The sequence below is a fragment of the Suncus etruscus genome, chromosome 7 (genome assembly GCF_024139225.1).
Source record: "Suncus etruscus isolate mSunEtr1 chromosome 7, mSunEtr1.pri.cur, whole genome shotgun sequence".
Classification (NCBI taxonomy): Eukaryota; Metazoa; Chordata; class Mammalia; order Eulipotyphla; family Soricidae; genus Suncus; species Suncus etruscus.
The window spans coordinates 96,591,292-96,618,081 of NC_064854.1; the positions used below are offsets into that span (position 1 = coordinate 96,591,292).

Consider the following 26,790-nt stretch of genomic DNA (forward strand, 5'->3'; position numbering starts at 1 on the left):
ATGATCCGGCTGGGCGGCTGGTGCGTGCGGCGGCCCCGCGGCGCTCCGGGGCGGCCGGGCGGCCGGCGCGAGGCGTGCGGGGGCCCGGCGGGCCGCCGCGCCCTGCGGGTCGCGCTGGACATGGACGGCGTGCTGGCCGACTTCGAGGGCGGCTTCCTGAGGAAGTTCCGCGCGCGCTTCCCCGGGCTGCCCTTCATCGCGCTGGAGGACCGGCGCGGCTTCTGGCTGTCGGAGCAGTACGGCCGCCTGCGGCCCGAGCTGAGCGTGAGCATCCCCCGCCCGCCCGCCCGCCGCGCTCCGGGGAAACTGAGGCCGCGGGACCTGGGGTGGGTCACCCGGCGCAGCGCTTCGCTCCGCGCGCGCCGGGGAGGGCCGAGGACGCCGGGGCACTGGGCCGGGCCGGGCCGCGCCGCCGCGAGGGCGGCTCCAAACGCTGGAGCCACGAGCGAGCGCCCAGGACTCGGCCTGCCTTGACTTCTCTGACCTTTTGGCCGCTGCGAGATTGGTTTTGCAAACACACACACGCACACGCACACGCACACGCACACCAACCCAGGAACTTGCACTTGACCTCTTTGGCCTCTTCGATATAGATTTTACACACACACACACACACACACACACACACACACACACACACACACACACACACACAGGTTTCCTCTTCGATATAGATTTTACACACACACACACACACACACACACACACACACACACAGGTTTCCGACTCGGGCCTGGACTTCTCTGACCTCTTTGGCCATTTCGAGATTGATTTTGCAAACACACACATGCACACGCACACCAACCCAGGAACTTGCACGTGGGACCTCTTTGGCCTCTTCGATATAGATTTTACACACACACACACACACACACATTGCCTTTTCAATATAGATTTTACACACACACACACACAAACACACACAGGTTTCCGACTCGGGCCTTGACTTCTCTGACCTCTTTGGCCGCTTCGAGATTGATTTTACACACACCACCACACACGGACTGCCTTGACTTCTCTGACCTCTTTGGGCCTCTTCGTTATTGATTTTTTTACACACACTTCGTTATTGATTTTTTACACACACAGCACACCACACACCCAGAGACTTACACATGGGAGCCACACATACACATACACATACCACACACCCAGGCACTTGCACGTGGGAGACACACACACCTCACCACACACCCATGGACTGCCTTGACTTCTCTGACATCTTTGGCCTCTTCGATATTGATTTTTTACACACACACACACACCACACCACACCACACCACACCACACCACACCACACCACACCACACACACCCAGGGACTCGAACGTGGGAGCAGGTGCGCTGCCTCAGCTACATCCGAGATCCTCCTTTTTTTTTTTTTTTGAGTTTGTTTGTTTGGGTCACACCTCGCAGTTCTCAGGGGTTACTACTCCTGGCTCTGCACCTAGAAGCCACTTCTGGCAGGCACCGGGGGACCCCATGGGATGCTGGGATTCGAACCACCATCTGTTCAAATCAGCTGCATGCAAGGCAAAAACGCTCTACTGGTTCGCTATCTTTCCAGCCCACCAAATGCTCCTTTTATGTCTAAAACAGTTCCAAGTGACTTGACCACCCCCAATCCCGTGACCATAAATTTCTTTTTTTTTTTTTTTTGCTCAGGAATTTAATGAGGTTTTTTTCCCCTTAAATCATTCTTCTACATCTCTCCTCCCCTTTCATGGAAGTGCAGTTCCCAATGTTATTGGAAACCAGAGAGGTTGAGTTGATTTTTGTGGATGTCACACAGTGAGTTAGTGGTAAAGGTGACGTAGAATCAAAACTCCTAGGCTTTCCCCAGCTCTCTGTTCCTCCAAATTCCGCGAGCCCACCCTACCCTGTAACTGGCCTGTGTTCTGTTCTGAGTCCCTATAGAATTGGTGCTGGTAGAGGGTGGCAGCTATTATTCAGGCACAGTTATAGAACATTTCATCTGTTTTGCAAACTGGACTAAGGACTTTTGTCATGCACAAATGTAAAGAAGCACCCCTGGCTTGGTCTCTCCTGCTTCAAGAGCCTGATTTTATCACTACAGTTTGGTTCTCTGTGAGGAGACAGTCCCTCTGGCACATTGGTGATGAGACATGCTCCAGTTTCTCTGTCCAACTGGTTCCAAAAAGTAACATTTCTTTTGACTTGAAAAAGACATCTTGGCCATGATTTTGGTTTGTTTGGGGCAGCTATTGAGAAATTGAGGGCTGGGAGATAGTACAACAGTACTATCTGGGTGGGATTCAACCACATGGTCACCAAGCACCACTGAGTGTGACCCTGGAGGTCCCCAACACTGCTGGGGTGTATCACCTCTTAAGGCTTTGGCAGTAGATGGCTCAGCTGACTTAGAATGACCTTTGGGGAACGAAATCTGCTGAGCACTGCTTGGCATTCTCTGCCACCCCGATTTGTGCACCATCTGAGCACCATTTCTTGTCATTAATGCTAGGTGCTTGAGGGACCACATCCCCAGAGTCCTTGTGAATGAGCCCTGACGTCTCATTCAACATGAGCCTGAAGAAAGTGCTGTGCTGATGTTTGCTGCCTGTTGCCACACTTCCCTGCTCTATGTGGATTTGTCAGGGGCATGAATGACACTAACACTTGGTCTCCTTATTTCTGCTCAGGCATGCTTTAGGGTTTTGAAGCTAGACCCATTCTCATTCTTAAGGGAAGAATAGTTTTTCTAGTTGTTTGTGCAGATGTGCAGGCTCCAAAAGAGGAAGCCCCCATATTCCAGATGTGGCCAAGAGGTAGAGCTATAAGGGTGCTCAGGAGCCAACCCAGGGGTACTCTGCAGATTCTTACAGCTTCTGACATTGTTGCAAGATACAGAGTATCAATGAATGAATACATACTCAACCTGTGGAGTCCAAAGAATGACATCTGGAGTCCTCATTTGGTTAAGCTGACCCAGCATTACAATGCAGCTGACTCTTCATTACCCAGATTACTTATGTAGGCATTCCTGCTTTACAGCACTCTCCTCTGGGGCCGGAATGATAGCACAGTGGTAAGGCATTTGCCTTGCACTTGGCCAACACAGGACAGACCTGGGTTCGAATCCCAGCATCTTATATGGTCCCCTGAGACTGCCAGAAGCAACTCTGAGTGTGGAGCCAGGAGTAACCCCAAGTGCCCCTTGGGTGACTCAAAAACCAAACCAACCAACCAACATGCTCTTCTTTTTTTTTTTTTTTTTTTTTTTTTTTGGGGGGGGTCACACCCGGCAGCGCTCAGGGGTTACTCCTGGCTCCACGCTCAGAAATCGCTCCTGGCAGGCTCAGGGGACTATATGGGATGCCGGGATTCAAACCAATGACCTTCTGCATGAAAGGCAAACATCTTACCTCCATGCTATCTCACTGGCCCCCAACATGCTCTTCTGCCTGGATCTTTTTCACAGCGCTCTGAGAGGAAAGCAGGACAGAAGTAGGAGGTATAGCTCACTTCTGGGTGGGCAGACTTACCCAACAGTGCTCAAGGCTTGCTCTTAGCTCTGTGTTCAAGGATCACTCCTAGCAGGGCTTGGGGGATTATATGAACTAATAGGGATCAAATCCTGTTGGTCACATGCAAGGCAAGTACCCTACCCTCTGTACTGTCTTTCCAGCCTTGGACTTAAAATCAGTGTTAGGACTGTTGAGAAACTGAACCTGGAGAGAGTAAGTTCCTGGAGCAAGCTTTTGGAGAAGGTCAGTGAAAGAGGGAAGGCAGGGGCACTTGGACGCTGAGACACAAAAATGAGGTAGTGAGGCCAGGGTCTCACAGCAAGAACAAGACTGCACCTTGAACCCTAAGATGAACATGCTTTCCACCAATCAATCCATATGGCTCTGGGTTCAAGTTCTGAAAGGCTCCCCCCTGTTTTGTGAACCTCATTTCCCTATCTGCGATTTGGGGAACATCAGTTCGTCCTCTGGTGAGACCTCAGGGTCAAACCAGAGAGAACTTATTAGCAGGAGGCTGATAAGAACTGCTGGTGTGTTCCAGCCATAGGCCATTGTGTGTGGCAAGTGGTGTCTGTACTTATTCTGTAATATTTCCATTTCCAATCTGGCAGGAGCTCTTTTTTCACACACATGGGCTTTGAGTTCTCACTTTTCTTTTTTTTTTTTTTTTTTTTGGTTTTTGGGTCACACCCGGCATTGCTCAGGGGTTACTCCTGGCTGTCTGCTCAGAAATAGCTCCTGGCAGGCATGGGGGACCATATGGGACACCGGGATTTGAACCAACCACCTTTGATCCTGGATCGGCCGTTTGCAAGGCAAACGCCGCTGTGCTATCTCTCCGGGCCCGAGTTCTCACTTTTCTAAGGCTAAGGTTTGGCTCCCATCTTGTCATCACTGTCCCCCTCTTCTGGTCCTGGAAAGTGTCAATCAGCAAAGGAATTTGGACTCAGCAATGTAATCTGGAATCTGCTCTATGCGGGGGGGGGGGGGGGGAGGGGGGAGGTTTGAGATGAGGTATGAGGTTCCGTGCCTTACTCAGTTACCTGTTTTTGCTCTATGACTTCAGGTAAGCCCCTTCTCTACTGTGAGCCTCTGTTCTCATGAAAAAGAGGGTAGAGTTTATTTTTTGCTTTCAAACTTTTTTTGTTTTTGTTTTTTTGTTTTTGGGTCACACCCGGCAGCATTCAGGGGTTACTCCTGGCTCTACCTCAGAAATCGCTCCTGGCAGGCTCAGGGGACCATATGGGATGCTGGGATTCGAACCACCGTTCTTCTGCATGCAAGGCAAACACCTTACTTCCATGCTATCTCTTCGACCCTGCTTTCAAACTTTTTATTGGGTGGGAGAAGGGAGAAGAACACTCCAAGGAGATGCTCACGGGGCCTCTGGGGCCACTCCTAGGGATCCCTAGTCAAGTGGCTTGGCTCAGGTCTGGTGATATAATACTACTCAAATCCACAAATGCTAGGTTATATCTGGTTGTGCTCCAAGGTTCAGGCAGTGTTGGAGCTTGAACTTGGTGCTTTCATAATGCAAGTCATGTGCTTCAGCCCTTTGAGCTATCTCTAGACCTTTCACACTTTTCTATTATAACAGTTTCCCCCCTTAACCGCCCTCCAATGTGGTCTGGAAGCATGCTACGCTGAGGATTGACAGGGCCTCATTTGAGCCACGTCCCCAACCCAGATCCTCTTTTGGGAGGAAGGGATTTTATTCTCTTGAGGACCAGATGTTACCAAGGATCAAACTGAGGTCTCTTGCATGCAATACACTTTGAGCCATCTTTTCAGCCTCAAGGCAGGCAGGGCTTTTAAGGAATCTTTAGCTTCCTCTGCTCTCAGATTTAACCATTTGAGTGTCATGGTCACATCTAGTTTACCTTCATGCCTCTGACCATTAGGGTCAAGCAAGTTCAGGATTCATGAGGATACTGCCCCTGTTCTCACATGACTGCAGAGCTGTCTCCAGTACAGCAGGCTTTGGATTCCGTGGTCCTGACACTTCAGGTCATCTCTGGTGAATCCTTGCAGAAGTCAGATCCTTTATAGAGAGGGGCCAGAAATGCACAGTTCTTTGTCTCCCACACAAAGAAAATGACAGACAAAGATGGACACACAGACCTGGAAGACCCACACTCTTACTGTCAGCAGCCTTCCCCAGCTAATTTTCTTGTAGTGAAGCAATGTAGAATAGTCACCCGCTTCTCTCATCTTCTTAGGAGAAGGCCATCAGCATATGGGAGTCGGAGAATTTTTTTTTGGACCTTGATCCTCTTCCAGGGGCTGTTGAAGCAGTGAAGCAGATGGCCAACCTAGAAAAGTAAGTGTACTTTCTTGCTTTCTACTCCCTCTGATTTCCTCCTTTCTCACTCACCACCTCCTACATAAAGCCATACTTGTTTCATGATCACTGAACACTATAAAAGCAGAACTCAATTCAACCCTTCATCCCTGTTGTAGTATCTCAAATCAGCACTTCATTCCTTTTCAATATAGAATAATGCTCCTTGTGCAGATATTTTACTTACCCATTTATCCCATTTGGTTTGAATCTACTCATACAAATATTTTAGATACTATGAATGATACTGTCATGATATTCATAGTCATGTGTGTGAGTGAGCGTGTATGTATGTAGGTACAGCTTTTCATATAGCTTAGGTATATGCCTAGGACTAGGGTTTCTGAATTATGTAGTAAATTCCTGTTTAACATTTTGAGATCTGCTAAGTTATTTTTCAAAGTTGCAGCACTAATTATTTTTGTCTGTTTTTGGGTCATTTGTGGTGATACTAAAGGGTTATTCCTGGATCTACACTCGGTGCTGCTCAGGGGACCATAATTAATGCCAGGGATTTAACCTGGGTAAGCCACCTGTGAGGTTTTTTTCTTTCTTTTTTTTCTTTTTTTTTTTCTTTTGGTTTTTGGGCCACACCTGGTAACCCTTAGGGGTTACTCCTGGCTATGCGCTCAGAAGTCGCTCCTGGCTTGGGGGACCATATGGGACACCGGGGGATCGAACCGCGGTCCGTCCAAGGCTAGCGCAGGCAAGGCAGGCACCTTACCTCTTGCGCCACCGCCCGGCCCCTTTCTTTCTTTTTTTTTTTTTTAATTTTCTTTTTTTATTAATTAAATCACTGTGAGAGAAAGTTTTTTGTTTGTTTGTTTTTTTGGGACACACCTGGCAGTGCTCAGGGGTTACTGCTGGCTCTATGCTCAGAAATCGCTCCTGGCAGGCACGGGGGACCATATGGGATGCTGGGATTCAAACCACTGTCCTTCATGCAAGGCAAACACCCTACCTCCATGCTATCTCTCGGCCCCAGTTAAAACGTTTTTAATAGTCGAGTTTTAATCATAAATATTCCATGGGGGTGGGACAGATTGCATGGAGGTAGGGCATTTGCCTTGCATGCAGAAGGATGGTGGTTCGAATCCTGGCATCCCATATGGTCCCCTGAGCCTGCCAGGAGTGATTTCTGAGTGTAGATCCAGGAGTAACCCCTGAGTGCTGCCAGATGTGACCCTCCCCACAAAAGTTCCAAGGCCCATCCTCTCACCAGTAGTCATTAGATCTTACTGTTTTTTTTTTATAATTACTTTATTGAGGTACCATACTTACAAAATCCTTTATGATTGAGTTTCAGTCATAGAATGTACAGCACCCTTTACCAGTGCACATTTCCCACCACCAGTGTCTCCAGTTTCCCTCCCTCCCTCTCCCCATAGATTTCTTGTTTTCAGAGTTAGAAACCCTGCATTGCTCATGGTTTACCTGGCTTTACATCAGGAATCACTCCTAATAGTGCTTGGGTGATTATATGTGGCTCAGGGATTGAGTCTGGATCAGCTGTGTGGAAGGCAGCTGTACTAAAATGTAGTTTAGTAAGGGTTGGAGAGATAGTTCATGCTGAGTGTATGCTTTATATGTAGGAAGCACAGGTTCAATTCCCATGGTCCCCTGAGAACCACTGGGATTGATCCCCTGAGTTCAATGCCAGGAGTATGTGCACAAAGCAGCAGCAGCAACAAAATAAAACTTAAGGAATCCATGCTAGGCCTTATCCTAGATGCCACATTATAGAAACAGACAAGAGATCTTAAAGAAGCTCACCAGTAAGCAAATACCTAAAATGCTTAGTTCTGAAAGGTTGGTTGCAATAGGTATGTGAATGGGATAAGAGTCCAGTGGTGCAATCTTCCAAGGAGACAGACACTTCGGTGAGTGTCTTGAGAAATGAAAAGGCATCTGTTAGAGGGAGGATGCAGGAGATTTTCAGGTAGGAGAAAGATAGCATGAACAAAGACATTCTCTGCGCCCTCCCCCCCCCCCCAGGAATGAATTCTGGTCCAGCAGCCCCTATGACAGACACATCCTTATCCCAAGGGTCTAGTGCACTGAGCAGAAGCCTTACCTCCTAGACATTTCTTTACATCCTGAGTCATGAACTGTCTACAGTGGCCACTACTCTGTCTCTAACTCTTCAATAACAGACAGATATGTATTTTTTCTTTTGAGGGCGCCTAACCTGGTTGTGCTTAGGGTTTACTGACTCTGTAGTCAGCTCAGGGACCAGTCCTGTTAGGGCTCGGTGATGGAGAGAACCAAATTATGGGAACCTGGGTCAGTTGCATACAAAACAAAATCCTATCTATTGTGCAATCTCTCCAGTCCCCGGTCCTCCCAGCTTATTTATTCTCATCAAAACCCAGATAGCATGAACATGTGCCTATGTCTCCCTCTGTTCCATATACCTCTGTTCTCCCTGTTTCTGCTCTTGATAACATGAAGTGTGTGCTTCCTGGCCTTTCAAAATTAATTTAGATATATATTTGTACATGGATTTATAAATCGGCATGTTCTACCCAGCAGCCAGATTTTGTATTATTTTTTTTTTTGAGGCGGGGGGATGGTTCCTGTGCAGTGCTCAGGAGACCCCAGGTATTTGTATACTTCTGGATATACTTGGCCAAATGGGTCAGATGGTTCAGCTCTCAGGCTCAGCAGTACTTGAAGGCACCAGACCACCACAGTGATGCTTTGAGAACCATGTGGTACCAGGGATCCAGCTCAAGGCTTTGTACATGCAAGGGATGCGGGCTCTGAATCTTGCATTAATTTAGTCCCTGGGTCTTTGCATGGTCAGCTGTCTCTTATCTTTCTACTCTGAGCACTGTGCAAGGCCTTTTTTAAGGAGGCTTTCTAGTTACTAAATAGGCCTTCACAGCAACCCTTCCAGTCATCCTATCCCATTTCCCTGGATGTGTATTCAAGTCAAAATGGTGTATCTGTGTATTTTAACTCTCAGTTTCCTGAAATCATGCTGAATGAATAGCTTTATCCATGTTTACTCACATACATAACAGATAACAGTTACTATTAAAAGATAAATAAGAATAGTTCCTTTATTACTTTCTCTTTTTTTCTTGTTTTTTTGTTTTTTGTTTTTTTTTTTTGGTTACATCTGGCAGTACTCAGGGGCTACTTCTGGCTCTATGCTCAGAAATTGCTCCTGGCAAGATCATATAGGATGCCGGGATTTGAAACACCGTCCTTCTGCATGTAAGGCAAACGCCCTACCTCCATATTATCTCTCCAGTCCCTACTTTCTCTTTTTTTATTGAGCAAGATATTATATATATTCCATATACTATTTTATATGCTTATACCATAATTTATTTAATGATTTCCATATAGCCATTTTGGTGGTTTTTCTTTGTTTTGTGGCAGTGATCAAACTCAGTACCAGACATGTGCAAGGCAAGTTCTCTCTCTATAGCTGAATTACTTACATGTCTAGACTGTAGGGAGAATCTTTTTTTTTTTTTTTAATTTTTTTGGACTACACCCGGTGACGCTCAGGTGTTACTCCTGGCTATGCGCTCAGAAATTGCTCCTGGCTTGAGGGACTATATGGGACACTGGGGATAGAATCCAGGTCCGTCCTGGATTGGCTACATGCAAGGCAAATGCCCTACACTATACTATAGCTCCGGCCCCTGTTGTAAGAGGTTTTTTTTTTTTGGGGGGGGTTGGGTCACACCTGGCAGCGCTCAGGGTTTACTCCTGGCTCTATGCTTAGAAATCACTCCTGGCAGGCTCGGGGGACCATAGGTGATGCCAGGATTCAAACCAATGACCTTCTGCATGAAAGGCAAATGGCTTACCTCCATGCTGTCTCTCCGGTCCCTGGTGTAAGAGTCTTGATATACATATATTTTTTGGGAGGTAGCACACCCTGTGACGCTCAGGGGTTACTCCTGGCTATGCGCTCAGAAATCACTCCTGGCTAGGGGGACCATATGGGATGCCAGGGGATCCAACTGCGATCTGTCCTAGGCTAGCGTGGGCAAGGCAGATGCCTTACTGCTAGCGCCACTGCATAATAGTCTATAGTTGGATCAAAATCAAGTACACCAAACAGTTTGAATCTAATAGAACTTAGTAATACATGCTATCTTTTTTGTTTGTTTGTTTTGCTTTTTTTTTCGTTTTTGGGTCATATCCGGCAGTGCTCAGTGGTTACTCCTGGCTCTACACTCAGAAATTGTTCCTGGCAGGCTCGGGGGACCATATGGGATGCCGGGATTCAAACCACTGTCCTGCATGCAAGGCAAACACCCTACCTCCATGCTATCTCTCCAGCCCCAACATGCTGTCTTTTTAAGAGATGAGAACACACAGCAACTAACTATTCTACATAAAATACTCTTACTCGTGGCCGGTGAGGGGGCGCTGGAGGTGAGGTGTCTGCCTTGCAAGCGCTAGCCAAGGAAGGACCATGGTTCGATCCCCTGGTGTCCCATATGGTCCCCCAAGCCAGGGACAATTTCTGAGCGCTTAGCCAGGAGTAACCCCTGAGCATCAAACGGGTGTGTCCCGAAAAGCCAAAAATAAAAATACTCTTACTCAACATGACATTATCTTTTAAGGAGACATTTGATATTTAAAACAAACGTTTGTAATCAATGCCAGCAAATTCATATATATTTTGTTTTGATTTTGGGCCACACCCAGCAGTGCTCAGGGGTTACTCCTGGCTGTCTGCTCAGAAATAGCTCCTGGCAGGCACGGGGGACCATATGGGACACCGGGATTTGAACCAACCACCTTTGGTCCTGGATCGGCTGCTTGCAAGGCAAACGCCGCTGTGCTATCTCTCCGGGCCCCAGAATTCACTTTTGATAGGTTTGGCGGACCATATGGGATGCCAAGGATTGAACCTGGGTCAGCCGTGTGCAAGGCAAATAAGCTACCTGCTGTGCTACTACTTCAGCATCAGGGATGTGCTTTTTGACTTGATTGTGATGATATTTGTTTCACACAGGTCAAAACTGTGGGGGGTGGTATCCAGGGATATTACTTAAGTGGTAGAACCCATGTTTAGCATATGCAAGGTCCTGAATTCAACCCCCAGCATTGTGTAGCCCTCTGAATTCTGCTGGATGGGGCCTCAAAAACTTACTAAATTGTAGCTCTTTAATATCTATAACTTATTGAATGCTTATTATTTCTCAATAAAATTGTATAAAAATAATCATGGATGCTGGATAGAGGATAGTGTGGCTGGGATAGAGCTGGAAGTGAAGAAAGAGGAGGTGTAAAGGCCGTCATGGTCTTGGAGAAAAAGGTGGTAGGAAAGGATTATTTTTGGTGTTTGTTGTTAGTGGGGTCTTGGGAATTCTGACTTTAAGTGAAATGACTTGCAATGGAATTAGGTCCATGAATGGTGTTACTTCCTTCAGTGTTGTAAAGGATTTCTTTTTTTCTTTGATGATACAGGGAAACAATGTTCTTTAAGGATCTGTAATATTATGGTACAGTGAATGGGCTGTTAACTGAGCAAAGAGCAGAGTTGTGTGGTGGAGAGAACCATATGTTTCATTTTGGAATGCAGGCCTGTGTTGCTAGTGAGAAGTTCACACAAAGGGAGACTTTCAGTGGGCTATTAGGAAGGAAGCCTGGTACTCAAGGGAGTACTGGATTATGATGTAAAGTTGGGAAGTGCCAGAAATGCAAGTAATGGTAAAGCCCTAGGTCTGGAAGACATCACCACAAGAGAGGATAGAGATCAGAGCAGCAGCCAGGGGTAGGGGGCAGGTGCCCAGAATAAAAGAGCTGTCTGAAGCTGGGGGTGGCTCTGGGCTGGTGGTGGTGCTGGTGAGAAATGGGAGAATGTAGTGTGCATCAGTTTCAGTGATATGAGGGTTTTGCTAGCAGCAGGAAGTTTCTTTGGCGTGGAGGGCACAGACTCTGGTTTCAGGTGGGTTAAAGTGGCACAAGAAGTGAAGCTGAGAGCCAACAAGTGCAGGTCACTTGTGTGGCACATTGTATCATCCAGAGAGCAGAGATCTGGGGCAAAAACAGGAGGCTGTGGGATCCAGGTTTTGTGTATAGCAGGTTCTTGGGCAATAATATTGTTCAGTATCGTGTTGGTGAGATCTGTTCCACCTGATATTGAGTTTATTCAGAACTTGCTATTTTTAAAAATAAGCTGATGTTTTATTTTATAATCTATTTTTTATAATAACACCATGATTTATCAAGTTGTTCATACTACAGTTGTTTCAGGCATTAAATATTCAAACATCAATCCCACCACATGTGTGACTATCCTTTTACCAATATCCCTTCTCTTTCATCCGTCACTATGGTCTGGCCCCTTGCAGGCACAAATGCACTTCAAATTGTTTGTTATATCACAAAGACAAATGGAGTTATCAGAACTTAGTTCAACATGGTTAAATTTGAAATGATTGCTGTATCTCTTCAGGATGTTACTATAATTAGTGTCTAAAGATTTACTAGGTTGTGTTTGTTGCCTAGTTGAGCCTTCTGTGTTACTATTTAGTTTGTTAGATTGCAATGTAATTTCCCCATCAGATTTTCAGTAATATTACTGAGATGACACTACTATAAAATATTGAAGTTCAGGATTTATATAGATCTGACACAATTTGGTGGTTTGGAAGTTTAATAAGGTTAATTTTTGTATCTAGACCGTTTCTGTTGATGGGTATCGTTGGACTGTTGTAGTTCATGCAGAATGGGCAATCTGTCCTCTCGCTCCCCCATCCTACACACTTTCTGTGAATGCCACATAGCTAGGGCCAGACTACCTGGGAAGAGTCAGTGGCACTGTTCTCTTTTGAAACCTGATGGAGAAGCCAGGGCATTTTTCTGCTGGGAAGTTGGCACCAGGGGATGGGGCTGCTGGGTTTTTCTGTGGCCAGGTGTGTATGGGGGAACTCTGCCCAATCCTCTTCCAAAAGAAAAGAACCAGAATTTTCAACCCTCTCACCTGAGTGGATTTAGTTGCCCATATTATTTGATTTCAGTCACGGGAGCTGGACTTTTTTTTTTTGGTTTTTGGGTCACACCCGGTAGTGCTCAGGGGTTACTCCTGGCTCTACGCTCAGAAATTGCTCCTGGCAGGCTCAGGGTACCATATGGGATGCTGGGATTCGAACTACTGACCTTCTGCATGAAAGGTAAACGCCTTACATTCATGCTATCTCTCCGGCTCCATGGGAGCTGGACTTTTTGTCAGTGTGTGGCATTAGGTTACTGTAATTCATGACACACACACACACCCTTTTTCTGAGAGTGTTACAGAGGTATCAGCTTGGACCAGGCAATCTGGGAGGTACTGGTGGTCATTTTTTTCTATTAAAATTTTTCTTTATTTAAACACTGAGGTATACAGAGTTTCTCATAATAGTTATTTCTGGCATTCAATGTTCTAGTCCCACCACTAGTATATCTTTCTTCCACCATTGTACCCCACCCTCCCCAGGGCTGCCTCTTTGCAGGTGCAAATAATTCACTTAACATCGCCTGTTACAACTAATGGTAATGGAATTAAAAAAAAAAAATACTTACGAGACGGGCAGAGAGAGAGAGAGAGAGAGAGAGAGAGAGAGAGAGAGAGAGAGAGAGAGAGAGAGAGAGGAGAGAGAGAGAGAGAGAGAGAGAGAGAGGAGAGAGAGAGAGAGAGAGCGAGAGAGAGAGAGAGAGAGAGAGAGAGAGAGGAGAGAGGAGAGAGGAGAGAGGAGAGAGGAGAGAGGAGAGAGAGAAGAGAGAGGAGAGAAAGGGAGGAGAGAGAGAAGAGAGAGAAGAGAGAGAGGAGAGAAAGGGGGGAGAGAGAGGAGAGAAAGGGGGGAGAGAGAAAAGTGGGGGAGATCCAAGGAGAGAGAGAGGAGAAGAAGAAGAAGAGGGGAGATCCAAGGAAAGAGAGAGGGGGGAGATCTAAGGACCAGAGATACAATACAGGAGATAAGTGCTGTGCTGTCCTGCAGAGTGACAGGTGAGCACATGCTGGTGGCATTGCTTTAAGGTAACATGCCTGTTACTGTCAGACCCAGTATATAAAAGGTTTTCTTCCAGTAGCATTCATTTTCTTGGGTGCAGTTGGGGAAGTTTTTAGCTGAATTCTTTCAGGATAGACAGGTCTCAATGGAGGAAGAGAAAGATAAGCGGAAAGTTGGCAGTGATGAGACTCAGAAGATTGTGGATGGGATGGTGGCTGGGAAACTGGGGACAGGGAAAGAATGGCAGAGCCCAGTCTTGACAAGAGATTGGGTGGATGAGGTTAGAATGTGTTTGCTAGAACAGGAATTGGTGGTCAGTAGTCAGAAATGCAGAGCATAAAGCTGAAAGCATTTGGCACAAGTGACTACAACCTCCCAGACATGGCAGAGGGATAAATACACGAAGAAGACGAGTGGAAGTGTTTGGGTAGAAGCAATAGGAGCTAGAAGTCTCCGGGGCCCGGATCTGCATGCCTGTTTGTGGACGTGAGCATGGATGTCACGGCCACTGAGAGTCATGGCAGGAGTGGGACTAGAGGGACTGGAGGTTGGGGAGGCAGGGTCGGTGATGGAGTGACTGCAGTGGGGAAGGGGAGTAGGTAGGGGTTTGGCTTCTCAGAGACAGGGAAAAAGGTCTGGAAGACAGCAAAAAGTGGAAGTGGCTGTAGAAAACCAGAAAGACTTTCTCAACCTTGAGTCTCAGGCAGATGGGAGTGAAGATACCATGGGAGGCACTTATTTCTGTGAGGCTCCATTTTGGAAGTGGAGGCTGAGTGTCTGAGGACAAGCCTAAGGCATGGGAAAAGCAGAGGATTGGCAGAGGCTGTTGAGAGAGCAGAGACTATGATCAGATGGCACATGCTTAGACCTTTTGGGGAACTCATTTGCCAAAGAAGCAGGGAAGTCCCACCCTCTGTTGGCAAATATAGGTACTGAGAGAGATACTAACCCTGGGGAGGTTTGGGTTACAGGGTTCTGGCCTTGAGCATCCACGCTTGGGCTGGATGCCTCTTTGGGCTTCTTCCTTGGGGAAGAAAGTACCAAAAGCGTTTCAGGGTGGAGGGTTGCTATAGGAAGGGTCTCTCCTCAGCAGTACTCTTGCCTATCTAGGGAACATCCAACTTTAGGGATGTTGCCAGGTATGAACCTGGGCTCCTGCCCTCTGCTCCTCAATGCTAGAGTGCTTGGCTGGCACATGCCAGCAGAGGAGTTCTTCCTTGTGGTTTCTATTTTGCGTCGTAGGAGACCCTGAATTTTTGGCGAGTAGCTCACTCTGCCTCTTCTTCCTGCCTGTCTCTAAGTGTGAGCATGGTGTCTCCATGCCCAGTGGCTGAAAAACTGATGATGAGCTCAGCTACCCTGTGGGTCTGGAAATCAGGTGTTTTTCTCTGTGCTGGCTGCCTGGAGGCCACAAGCGGGAGAGGAGGATGATGATGATGATGAGGCCCCAGTCAGAGCAGAGGGTTTTCTGTTCCAGGCTCAGATTTTCAGTGGGCCTAGTACCCAAAGGACAGGATGGTAGAGTGGGGCAAAAGGGGAGGCACATACCTGCTATTCACTTTCCTTTCTCACCCTGCAGCACTCACATCCTTATCTGCACGAGCCCTATCAAGATGTACAAATACTGTCCTTATGAGAAGGTAAGACGTATGATTCCAGCTTGGCCTTTCGTGCCCTTACCGCATACATTGTGGGCGAGATGCCGGTGCTCAGCATGCTTAGCAAGAAGGGCACCATTGCCCCATTTCTGCATCTTCTCCCCTGGATCCTCCTGTCTGCATGCCACAGCCTGGCTCTGAAAGCCACCATTAGCAGCAGTCTGAAATTTGGTCTTACTCTCTGCATGGACCCTACTGCAGATGCCAAGGTCCCTGGGGAGGGTAGCCTTGTCCCATTCTATGAAGCATGTCTGAGCTCCACCCACTGAGGGCTCCTGAAGGATGAGGCAGGAAAGAAAGTCTTCCATCAGCATTGTCTCAGGGTCCCCCACCTCAACCCCCCCCCACACATACTATAGAAAGTTCACTTCTGTAGATAGACTAGTTCTAGGATTCTGCTTCTTTTGCCTTTTTGTTATTCCCTACTGTGCTTTATATTTTACATATGAGATCATTTCTGTATTTGTCTCTCTCCTTTTGACTAACTTCACTCAGCATGATATGCTCCAGATTCATCCACAGAGTGGCAAATTGCATTTGTGTTCTGTCATTACCAAGTAGTATTCTATTATATATTTTTACCATAATTTCTTTGTCTGTTCTTGGACACTTGTGTTAGTTTTAGATTTTTGGTCTCTATGAGTAGTGTTGCAATGAACATAAGAGCACAGATGTCTTTTTTTTTTTTTTTTAATAATATCTTTATTTGGGGCTGGAGAGATAACACAGTGACATTTGCCTTGCAAGCAGCTGACCCAGGACCTAAGGTGGTTGGTTTGAATCCCAGCATCCCATATGGTTCCCCGTGCCTGCTACGAGCTATTTCTGAGCAGATAGCCAGGAGTAACCCCTGAGCACCGCTGGGTGTGGCCCCAACCCCCCCCCCAATAATAATATCTTTATTTAAATACCTCGATTACAAACATGATTGTAGTTGGGTTTCAGTCATAAAAAGAACACCCCCCTTCACCAGTGCAACCTTTTCATCACCAGTGTCCACATCTCCCTCCCCCCAAGCCCTCTCCCTGTATTCGAGGCAGGCTTTCTACTTCCTTCACTCACTAACATTTTTATGAAAGTTCTTAATGTAGTTATTTCTCTAACTGCACTCACTACTCTTTGTGGTGAGCTTCATAACAGATGTCTTTTCTGATTATAATATTTGGACTCTCAGGGTAGATACACAGAAGTGGAATTGCTGGGTAATATGGAAGCTCAATTCTTAGGGTTTGTTTTTTTTTGGGGGGGGGGCCACACCCGGCGATGCTCAGGGGTTACTTCTGGCTCTTTGCTCATAAATCACTCCTGGCAGGCATGGGGGACCATATGGGATGCCGGGATTCGAACCACCTTTGGTCCTGGGTCAGCGCTTGCAAGCCAAACGCGCTACTGCTGTGCTATCTCTCCAGCCCCTCAATTCTTAGTTTTTTGAGAAGTTTTAATACTGTTGTCCAACATATTTGAATCAGGTGACATTTCCCCTTGGCATTCACCTCTACAGTAAATGAGGGTCTCTTTTTCTCGTCATCTTTTCAATACTGGTTGATGTTGCTTGTGATGTAGGCCATTTCACTGGTGTGAGGTGATATCTCATTGCTGTTTTGTTTATATCTCTTCAGTGATCAGTGTTGCAGAGCAATTTCTCTTATGCTTTGGTCATCCGTGTGTCTTTTTTTTGGTTTGTTTTTGGGCCATACCTAGCATTTCTCAGGGGTTACTCATTCTGCACTTAGGAATCATTCCTGGCAGGCTCAGGGAACCATATTGAATGTCAGCGATCAAGCCTATTGCCCTACATATTGTACTATTGCTCCAGCTCTGCATGTCTTTTTTGGGAATGTTTTTGGTTCATCTCTCCTTCCTATTTTTTTAATGGCGCTGATTATATTTTAAATTTAAATTATTTAAATTTTAAAATATTTCTTTTAATATTTGGATAATTAACCTTTCATCAGAAGAGTAGTAGGCCAAAGTTCTCCACCATCTGCAGAGTGTCTTTTTTATTCTGGTCATTGTTTCTTTTGCATTGTAGAAGCTTCTTTGCTATGGTTCCCCCACACATACACACACACACACTTTTTTTTTTTTTGAAAAAAATTATATTTTGGAAGAACTCACTACATAAAAAAATATGGAATGCTTCACGAATTTGTGTGTCATCCTTGCGCAGGGGCAGGGGCCATGCTAATCTTCTCTATATCGGTCCAATTTTAGTATATGTGCTGCCGAAGAGAGCACTTTTTTAATCATTATTCCCATTTACTTGTCCCATGACATTTTGTTTTGTTTGTTTTTGGGGGCCACACCCAGTGGCACTCAGGGGTTACTCCTGGCTCTGGACTCAGAAACTGCCCTTGGCAGGCTCGGAGAACCTTATAGGATCTGGGAATCAAACCTGGGTGGGTTCCGGGTCAGCTGTGTGCAAGGCAAACATCCTACCACTGTGCTATCACTCCGGCCTGTATTTGTTTCAGTTTTGGGCACATCTTGTGGTACTTACTCTTGGCTCTGTGCTCAGCGATCACTCCTGAGGGTTCTTGGGGACCATTTGGAATGCTGGGGATGGAATCCACGTCAGCCACATGCAAACCAAATGCCTTCCCTGCTGTATAACCTCTTCAGCTCCAACTGGTCCATGACTTTGAATTATTTATTTATTTTTTTGGTTTTTGGGTCACACCCAGCGGTGCTCAGGGGTTACTCCTGGCTGTCTGCTCAGAAATAGCTCCTGGCAGGCACAGGGGACCATATGGGACAACCGGGATTCGAACCAACCACCTTTGGTCCTGGATCGGCTGCTTGCAAGGCAAATGCCGCTGTGCTATCTCTCCGGGCCTGACTTTGAATTATTGATGATGCCTCTAGATTTGTTATGAAGGGTTATGTCTATATATATTTTTGTTTTTGTTTTTGTTTTTGGGCCACACCCAGCATTGCTCAGGGGTTACTCCTGGCTGTCTGCTCAGAAATAGCTCCTGGCAGGCACGGGGGACCATATGGGACACCGGGATTCGAACCAACCACCGTTGGTCCTGGATCGGCTGCTTGCAAGGCAAACGCCACTGTGCTATCTCTCCGGGCCCATGTCTATATTTTTTCATATATTTTATGAATTTAGTTCTGATATTGAGGTCTTTAATCCACTTTTAGTTGACTTTTATATGTGGTGTGAGAAAAGCATTTGAATTCATTTTTTTCTTTTTTTTTTTTTATTTATTTAAACATCTTGATTACATACATGATTGTGTTTGGGTTTCAGTCATAAAAGGAACACCACCCATCACCAGTGCAACATTCCCATCACCCAAGTCCCAAATCTCCCTCCTGATTTTTTCACATGTGTCTGACCAGTTTTCCCAACACTGTTGAAGCTTTCCTTGCTCTAACTCACACCTCTTTGCTCCTTTGTCAAAGATTAGAAGACCGTATACTTGAGGGTAACATTTACTGCTTTAAGTGAACAATTACTGTCCCCTAGTCTTCCAGCCGGTGATTTTGCCTACTTGGGGAATCCTGTCTTCACATGGTTAGAAATTGCTCTACACTTGTTGGAATGAGCTGGATCTGATGCTCTCAGTCATCCATTGCTGTGGATTCAACATTGACTGTTCCATCTATGAAACCTTTGCACAGGACTTAACTTTGATAGGTTCACTCAAATCTGATGTTTCAGGGGCTAGGAAGACTGCAGTCTTGCATACCTAGGCTCAATCCTTGGCATCCCATATAGTCCAATGAGCCCCACCAGGAGTGATCTCTGAGTACTGCTAGATGTGACCTTCAAACAAAAAACCCTGAAAAACAAAAACTGAGGTGTTTGTTCATGGGGGTAGTAATGTCTCCGTGTGTCATCCTTCCTCAAGCTGGAAGCCACACAATCTTCCAAGTGACACCCTTCTCCTCCCCTTCACTTCTACATACACGTTGTATTTTCTATCAGGATTGTTTATAAAATATGTCTGGCAGATGCCTACTTTTCCATCTACATTGATCCTTCACATTTATATTTCTTCCCAGAGCCACTAATTGCCTCCTAAACTGTCTTCTCTTCACTTCCCCTCAGAGCTAGAGAGCTTTTTTCATAAAACAGATCAGGTCATCCCACTACTTGAACAGTTCCAATCTGCACTTAAAATGGAAACACACAGACACACATAGACTCTCCCTCACTGTTCTTTGCATAACCTAGAAATCCTTCACTGCTTCCTGTCCTATGCACCTTGTATTCCTGTCCTTTTAATTCATAGTTCTCCCCACACACAGCTATACATTCTGCTCGTCTGGGTTGTCCTCTGCTCAGGAGATTATGTCAAAGGTACATTCTTCGCCTTCTTTTGTCTCTCAGCTTCTTTTTCCTATATAGCACTTATTCTATTTGGAATGGGTTTGGTTTTTGGTCTTTGTCTCACTGTCTATTTGTATTTTCCCCTAGAAGGCAAGATTGGTGAGGCAGGGGCCATGTCTGCATTGCTTACTCCTTACATCAGCATCCAGGCCAGATGCACGATGATGCAACTCTAAGGGTGCAATCAACATAGTCAACGTAGTTTATATTTGGTGCTATTGTAAATGATTTTGCTTGTTTTGCCTCAGTATCCAAATATATCGAAATGGAAGTGACCTGGTGTCCCATTATTTTGTTAAACCTACTAACAATTTATTACCTGTAGTGGCATTTCATTTTCTTAAATTGGGTTGTGGGAGATGGTTTGGGCCTCCTCATCCAGTGTGCTCAGGACTTACTCCTGTCTCTGTGCTCAGGGATCACTCCAGATGAGGTTCAGAGAACCAGATTCTGTGCCAGAGACTGAATTAGAGTTGGCTGCATTTAAGGCAAGTGCCTGAACCCCTAAACTATCCCTCTGGTCCCTCTAGTAGCTTTTTAATATTACATATGGGTTCCTCAAATAGCATTTCTTCTTATTTTATTTTTTTAGTGGTAGCATTTCTTAAGTTTTCACTCTGTGCCAAGCATTGCACTAAACTCCTACATAGATTTTATCTTGTGTGGTCATGTCAGTAGCACTGAGAAGTCTCTGAGTCAGCAGGCCCAGTGAGATGTCCAATGCCCAAACTGAGCCCCAGAACTGCAGAAGAGGGGGTGAGCTAAGACTGAGAACTAGAGTTCTTCTCTATATAACTATGCTCAATACTTTCTGTGTGCTGGGTACCACTTCAGGGATTTTTTTTGAGGGGTAAAGGGCACACCTGGTGGTTCTTAGGGGCTGCTCCTAGCTGACTGCATGGGGGTTGCTCCTCGTGGTGCAAAAAGGAGGTTCTCCCACCCTTTGCTCCATCTCCCTGGTCCCCTGCATCTGTTCTGGATTTCTGGGAATTGCCCTATTACTAACATCTGACTGGGTTATGCTGACTAAAGGAAACAGCAGTATGCGTAGAGAAGAGGTGGGCTAGGGCATGGATGGTGGCTCAGTGTACTGCCTATCACCCAGGAGGGCTCTGCCATATGCTATGCTGCCCTGAGCCTCCCTGTCTCTTTATAACTACATGAAGTTTTCCAGTGTGACTTTTATCTTTGTCTTTTGGTCCACATCTGACTGTGCTCAGGGCTTACCTCTGGTTCTACATTCAGAACCTGGTGGGAATTGGGGGACCATATGGGATGCCAGGGATTGGACCAGGTCAGCCGCATACAAAGCAAGGACCCTATCTGCTGTACAATAACTTTGGCTTTATAATTTTTAAAATCATAAATCTAGGAGCAAATCAGCTTTATTGAGTAAAATCCCTTATGTGGAACTCCTCTACCAGCAGGTAGAAGCCCAGTGATTGACTTTCACAGGTTACGGATGCTCTGGTTCAGCTCAGAACTGAGGTATGAGATATGTATAGCTGTAGCCTTCAGCTCTTTCTTCCCTTCTCTGACAGAAGCGTGGTTCTCTCTTGGGCATTGGTTTGGGGTGTTCTCTCCTCAGCCCTGGATATGGTGCCCGCAAGTCTTTAGGTTCAGTTGTGATGCCTCTGTCAAGGGGCTTCAGTCTACCCCTGCTCCCAGGCTGTTTGTGCTATTTCTGTTTATTGAAATGTGAGTTCCAGAGTGAGCCTCTTCTTCTAGAGCTACCCTTCAATCAGTAGTGGTGAATGAGGAGAGAACCGCCTGCCTCTCCATGACTGTGAGGCTTAATCTACCAGGATAAGCTGGTAATGCATTTGGAGTGGGAGTGCTGGCAGTATTGGCCTTGGGCTACTCCTGATTCCATCACACAGCATCGGCCAACACCAGAGCTACCAGGGCAGGGCCTCCTGAGTCCCTCTCTTGGGTGGACCTGAGGGGAGCCTCCTCCTCTGTTCTGCAGGTCATGTAGGTAATCAGCCTAACTACGTTCCCCAGTTGCACCAAGGGGACTAGGTTTGCTAGGACTTCTTGTGAGCCCAGTGGCCTTGAGACCTCTGACTGGGAAGATGAAACTTAGGACCCTTCACCTGCTATGTATAGGAGATAGAAGAAGGAGGAAGTCTAGAGAGCCCAGAGTCAGGCAAGAGAGAGAACGGGGTTTTAGGGGGAGCAGGTAGGGCACTGACTTTGCAGGCAGCCAATCTGAGTTCAACTCCTGGCACCCCTGATTGTTCCCTGAACCTTTCAGGAGTAACCCCCTAGTGCTGAGCCAGAAATAAGCCCTGAGGGCTGGAGAGATGACATGGAGGTAGGGTGTTTGCCTTTCTTTTCTTTTTCTTTTTCTTTTTTTTTTTTTTGGTTTTTGGGCCACACCCAGCGGTGCTCAGGGGTTACTCCTGGCTGTCTGCTCAGAAATAGCTCCTGGCAGGCACGGGGGACCATATGGGACACCGGGATTCGAACCAACCACCTTTGGTCCTGGATTGGCTGCTTGCAAGGCAAATGCCACTGTGCTATCTCTCTGGGCCCGGGTGTTTGCCTTTCATGCAGAAGGACGGTGGTTCAAATCCCGGCATCCAGTATGGTCCCCTGTGCCTGCCAGGGGCGATTTCTGAGCATAGAGCCAGGAGTAACCCCTGAGTGCTGCCAGGTGTGACCACCCCCCCCCCCCCAAATGTGCTCCCTAGCCTCAAGGAATTTGCAGTTAAGTGGGACAGGTAGTTAACAGATCAGTAGTTTGGCAAATTGGAAGCAACAGCTTTGATCATGGCTGTGAAAGAACTTGGTTTGAGAAATCAGGGAGGGGACAAGGGGTGATGGCTAGGTAAGAAGCAGGATCGCTCCTAGCCAGAAGCAAGGGAGCTTGCATACATTTGTGAGATGTGCAAGTGTGTATATGTGTGCAGGTACTTGCACAGCTACATGTATGTTTCATGCATTTGAGAACATGTGATGTCATGGTACATACAGCCACATATATGTACACGTGTTTATGTACAAACAGGTATCTATACCTATACATATGTGCACACACTTGTTTCTGCATGTCTGTGTGCATGTGTCTGTATGTGCAGACCCATGTGCTCACACATGCATCTGTGAGGACTATGATATCCTGTGTGTGTGTGTGTGTGAGGAGGAATGACAGGTGGGCTCAGTCAGAAATGGCCTGTGTGAAGCTACCGAGGTAGAAGAAAGAGCAGCACAGTCCTGAGGCCAAGAGAAAGTCCTTGGAACTGGAAAGAATGTGGGGGTAACCGAGTGGGCTGCAGCAAGACAAGGCTCCCTGGGGGAGCCCAGCAGAATGGGGCAGCTATCTAGGATCTGTGCATTGCCCTGCTTACTGGCCACCTTCCTTCTAGTTGGAGGGGCCTCTGTAAGCTTGTGTGGGTTCTGCATACCGCTCCACCACCACCACTGTCCCTGGCAGAAGCCACCTTTGCTTGCTTTCCCTTCAGGGAGCAGGGATCTTCCAGATCCCTGCAGGCCAGTGGACTTTGAAGGACGTCAGGATTGGGAACAGGCTAGGGAACTGGAGCTTCCTGCAGGGAGCTTAGGGTTTAGGACTCTCCTCTGTCCCTTCTCTGCCCCTCTGGCTGCCCCCAGAGCAAGGAGAATTGAGTCATGTGCTCACAGCCCAAGGGCCCTAAGATTACACCCTACCTTTCTGTAGGGACTGGAGGTACAAAAGGTGACAGTAGGGTGAGGCCCTGTGTGATACCCCAACTCACACCTGCTCCTGTACTTTGGCTCCCCAAAGTGACACCCAGCTTTTTGTCCATTCTCAGGGACACTGACCCTCACTGCTATTGCTCCTTGGACACAGCCCCACCTGAAGCCTCTCCTTCCACACCCCTTGAGAACCTGTGGGCACTGGCTTCCTGGAGAGTGCCCTGCTGGTTCCTGGGATGGGAGACGGTGGGCAGACACTCCCTGCCAAGTCCTTGCTAGACCTCATGGCACCTACTGTTGTATCTTTGAGCTCCGTCCCGTCTTCTTGTCGTCAGTGGGTGCATTACTGGAGGAGGCCTCTGGTGTGTGTGGGGTGTGTGTGTGTGTGTGTGTGTGTGTGAGAGAGAGAGAGAGAGAGAGAGAGAGAGAGAGAGAGAGAGAGAGAGAGAGAGAGATTGCATGTACATTCCCTGGGGGCTGCTTCCTCTTGGACTATTCCAGTCTGCTGGAGGACAGGTGCAGCTTTCCAATCTGACGGCAGCACTTTCTTCTCCCCCTGCTTTGTGCCAGTATGCCTGGGTGGAGAAGCACTTAGGCACAGACTTTCTGGAACACATCGTGCTGACCAGAGACAAAACCGTGGTCTCCGCTGACCTTCTCATCGATGACCGGCCAGACATCACAGGCAAGTGGCTTGTGGCATTGAACACCAGCGCCCAAAGGCTGAGAACTGTTTAGACTTCTGCACAGGGCCACCTCCTGCCTGTCCCTAAATCCTGCCCCTGCTGACCCCCACCTCCTACCCAGAAGAGCAAGCTCTGCACAGGGAACTGGGAGAAATGGGCAGCCTAAGAGAGCTTAGCAGCCTCACTTCCTTGCAGCTTCACTTCCTCATTAAAATAGCTTGGATTTGGCTCCCAAATATTTCTTTTTAGCAGGAACCTCTTCCCCACATTTTTGGGTGAGAGGGGTCCCCACTGCAAGCAGTGCTCAGGGGCTATACCTGTCTCTACTCTCAGAGATCACTCTTGGCAGGGCTCGGGACTATATGTGGTGCCAGGATTGCATGAGAGTCACCCACATGCACTGCCAGTACCTTCACTTGGTGCCATCTTCTAGCCCCAATCTAGCCCCTTTTGTATTTTCCAAAGCAATTGGGACAAACTCTTTAAGTGTGAAAAAGAAGCAAAGCGTTGTCTCTACAGTTGAAGGTTGTCTGAGAGGAATGTCTGCCTCTGGATGATAGATTCTCCTCTCACACCAGACAGCTCCACCTGAACAGACGGACAAAGAGAGGGGCATTTCCTTGGTGCCTCTCCTGATAGGCGGACACAGAGTCACAGACGTGCCTCTGCTCCCCTCTCGCCCTGTTGGCTCCTTTGAAAGCCACCAGTATCTGGTCCATTCTTTTTCCTTCTCCATCGCACATGGACCTGGTTTGGTAACATGAGTGTGAGCCCAGCCATGACCTTTCCTGCTGGGGTGCCGGCAACACTGAGAATGGGCAGATTCAGAGACCTGCCTGGTATCACTGTTCCCAATAGTCCCCCTCATCTGGGATACCAGCAGTGGCTATGTGGACAGGCACACATGAAGCTTTGTAGTTGGCGTGAGGACAGGATTGTGTTTTACATGGTCCACCACTCATGACTCGCTGACCAGTATGGGATGGGGCTCAGAGGGAGGATAACAGAACAGGGTCGAGCCTGCAGGGTGACAAGGTCAATCCTACATAATGACAGTGGCCATCCCACAGTCACTCTGGCGAGCACCCCATACCCTGGACCTTGTGCTTCCTTGCAGATCCACAGGCCAGGCACTGGGTCCCTGGGGAGGCAATTGTGAGGGGCTTGACTGCTTGCCCAAGGACCCTGGGAGCAGCCACCTGAAGTATTGCTTTTCCTGCACACAGGGGCCGAGCCCAACCCCAGCTGGGAGCACATCCTCTTCACATCCTGCCACAACCGCCATGTGCAGCTGCAGCCCCCCAACCGCCGGCTGCAGTCCTGGGCTGATGACTGGAGGACCATCCTGGATAGCAAGCGGCTCCGCTGAGTGGACTCTGGCCTTCGACAGGCCCCTGGCCTCAGGGCTCCTGCACAGGGTGGATGGCGCCCTCTCGCATCTCAAACCGTGGGAAGCCTTATGCTGCTGCTCTTGGAGTAAGGCTGTCCGGCATCCTGGACTTGTAGCAGGCTGTCCAAGGCTTGGGGCCGCAGCCGGGAGTACTGAGGATGTTGTCGGAGGCCCAGCAGCACTCCGGCCAGCCGCTCAGGGAGGTCCCTGCCTGGGTCTGCAGCCCATTAGCATTGGCTTGGGGTCTGCAAGGAAGGCAGCTGCCAGATTGGTCCTTAGGTGGCATGCAGCAGGAACAGATGGGAATGAGTCCCTACTTTTCTAACCCGGAACCCTGCTCCCTGCCTTCCACTCTGCCCAGGACAACCACAGTGTGAACTTGAAATAGGAATAATAAATGATGTTACTGGGCTGACCCCTGGCCTTCTCTCATCCCTGCCCTGGACTTCTGGTGGTTGGGCCAACTCAGCACCTGTGTGCCCTGCAGGGTTGAGAGGCCAAGGGGCCCCCCTGAGAGAGCCTCTAGAGGGGATCCTGAGTACAGGCCCACCCTCTTCCTCAATTTTTCCTCCTCCTCATCTCTTGCCCTCATCTCCCCACCCAAGACTTCAGGAACCGGATGGGGAGAAAAGGCTCCTTTTCTTTTGGAGCCACTGAGCTTGCTCCACTGTCTCTTAAATGTGGGTGTGTGCTCTCTTCCACTTCCTGCATCCCCAATGCCTTCCCTATCACCACCCTTGTAGGAGCTCCTCTTTTGTTCTGTCTCAGGTCCTTAGCGGGGATTGTGCCTCTGTGATGGGCATCCTGGAGGAAGAGGGCAGGTGGGGCTTAGAGCCTGGTGAACACAGCAGTGTCTTTCGCTGTGGCTGGCTCTGTCTGTGGGGTCAGAGGCAGGGCTTTCTCTACAGGGCACCCCGTGCTTCCCTTCTTGCTGTGCTCCTGTGCTCAGCCTTTGCCTCCTGATGCCTGCTTGTCCCTCTGTACCCTCTTTCCACGGACACCACCCCCCATCTCTGCATTTCACAAGTCAAATCTAGATTCACAAGCCTCCAACCTGCCTCTGAGCTGATGGACTAGTGTCTCCTGGACTTGTAATTTGGAGACCTCGAGGGAGCAGCCCAGGGCTTCCTCCACAGACTCTTGAGAGTGTTTCCAGCTCTTTCTGCTCCAGTCTTATCCTGCTGCCAGTGAGCTTCATCCTGTCTCCATTATCCTCTCCTGTTCCTCCCTG

At 47.7% G+C, this 26,790-nt stretch overlaps 1 protein-coding gene and 1 pseudogene across 1 annotated transcript; one reads left to right on the top strand and one right to left on the bottom strand.

Annotated features, from left to right (window-relative positions):
• On the top strand, nt 1-25,974 carry NT5M (5',3'-nucleotidase, mitochondrial). The gene is made up of 5 exons (XM_049776956.1): nt 1-264; nt 5,708-5,808; nt 15,379-15,439; nt 24,054-24,168; nt 25,396-25,974. The coding sequence occupies exons 1-5, from the start codon at nt 1-3 to the stop codon at nt 25,536-25,538; spliced, it is 684 nt and encodes a 227-aa protein (XP_049632913.1). The 3' UTR covers nt 25,539-25,974.
• On the bottom strand, nt 17,583-17,695 carry LOC126015259 (uncharacterized; annotated as a pseudogene).
• Nucleotides 25,975-26,790: the final 816 nt, after the last annotated feature.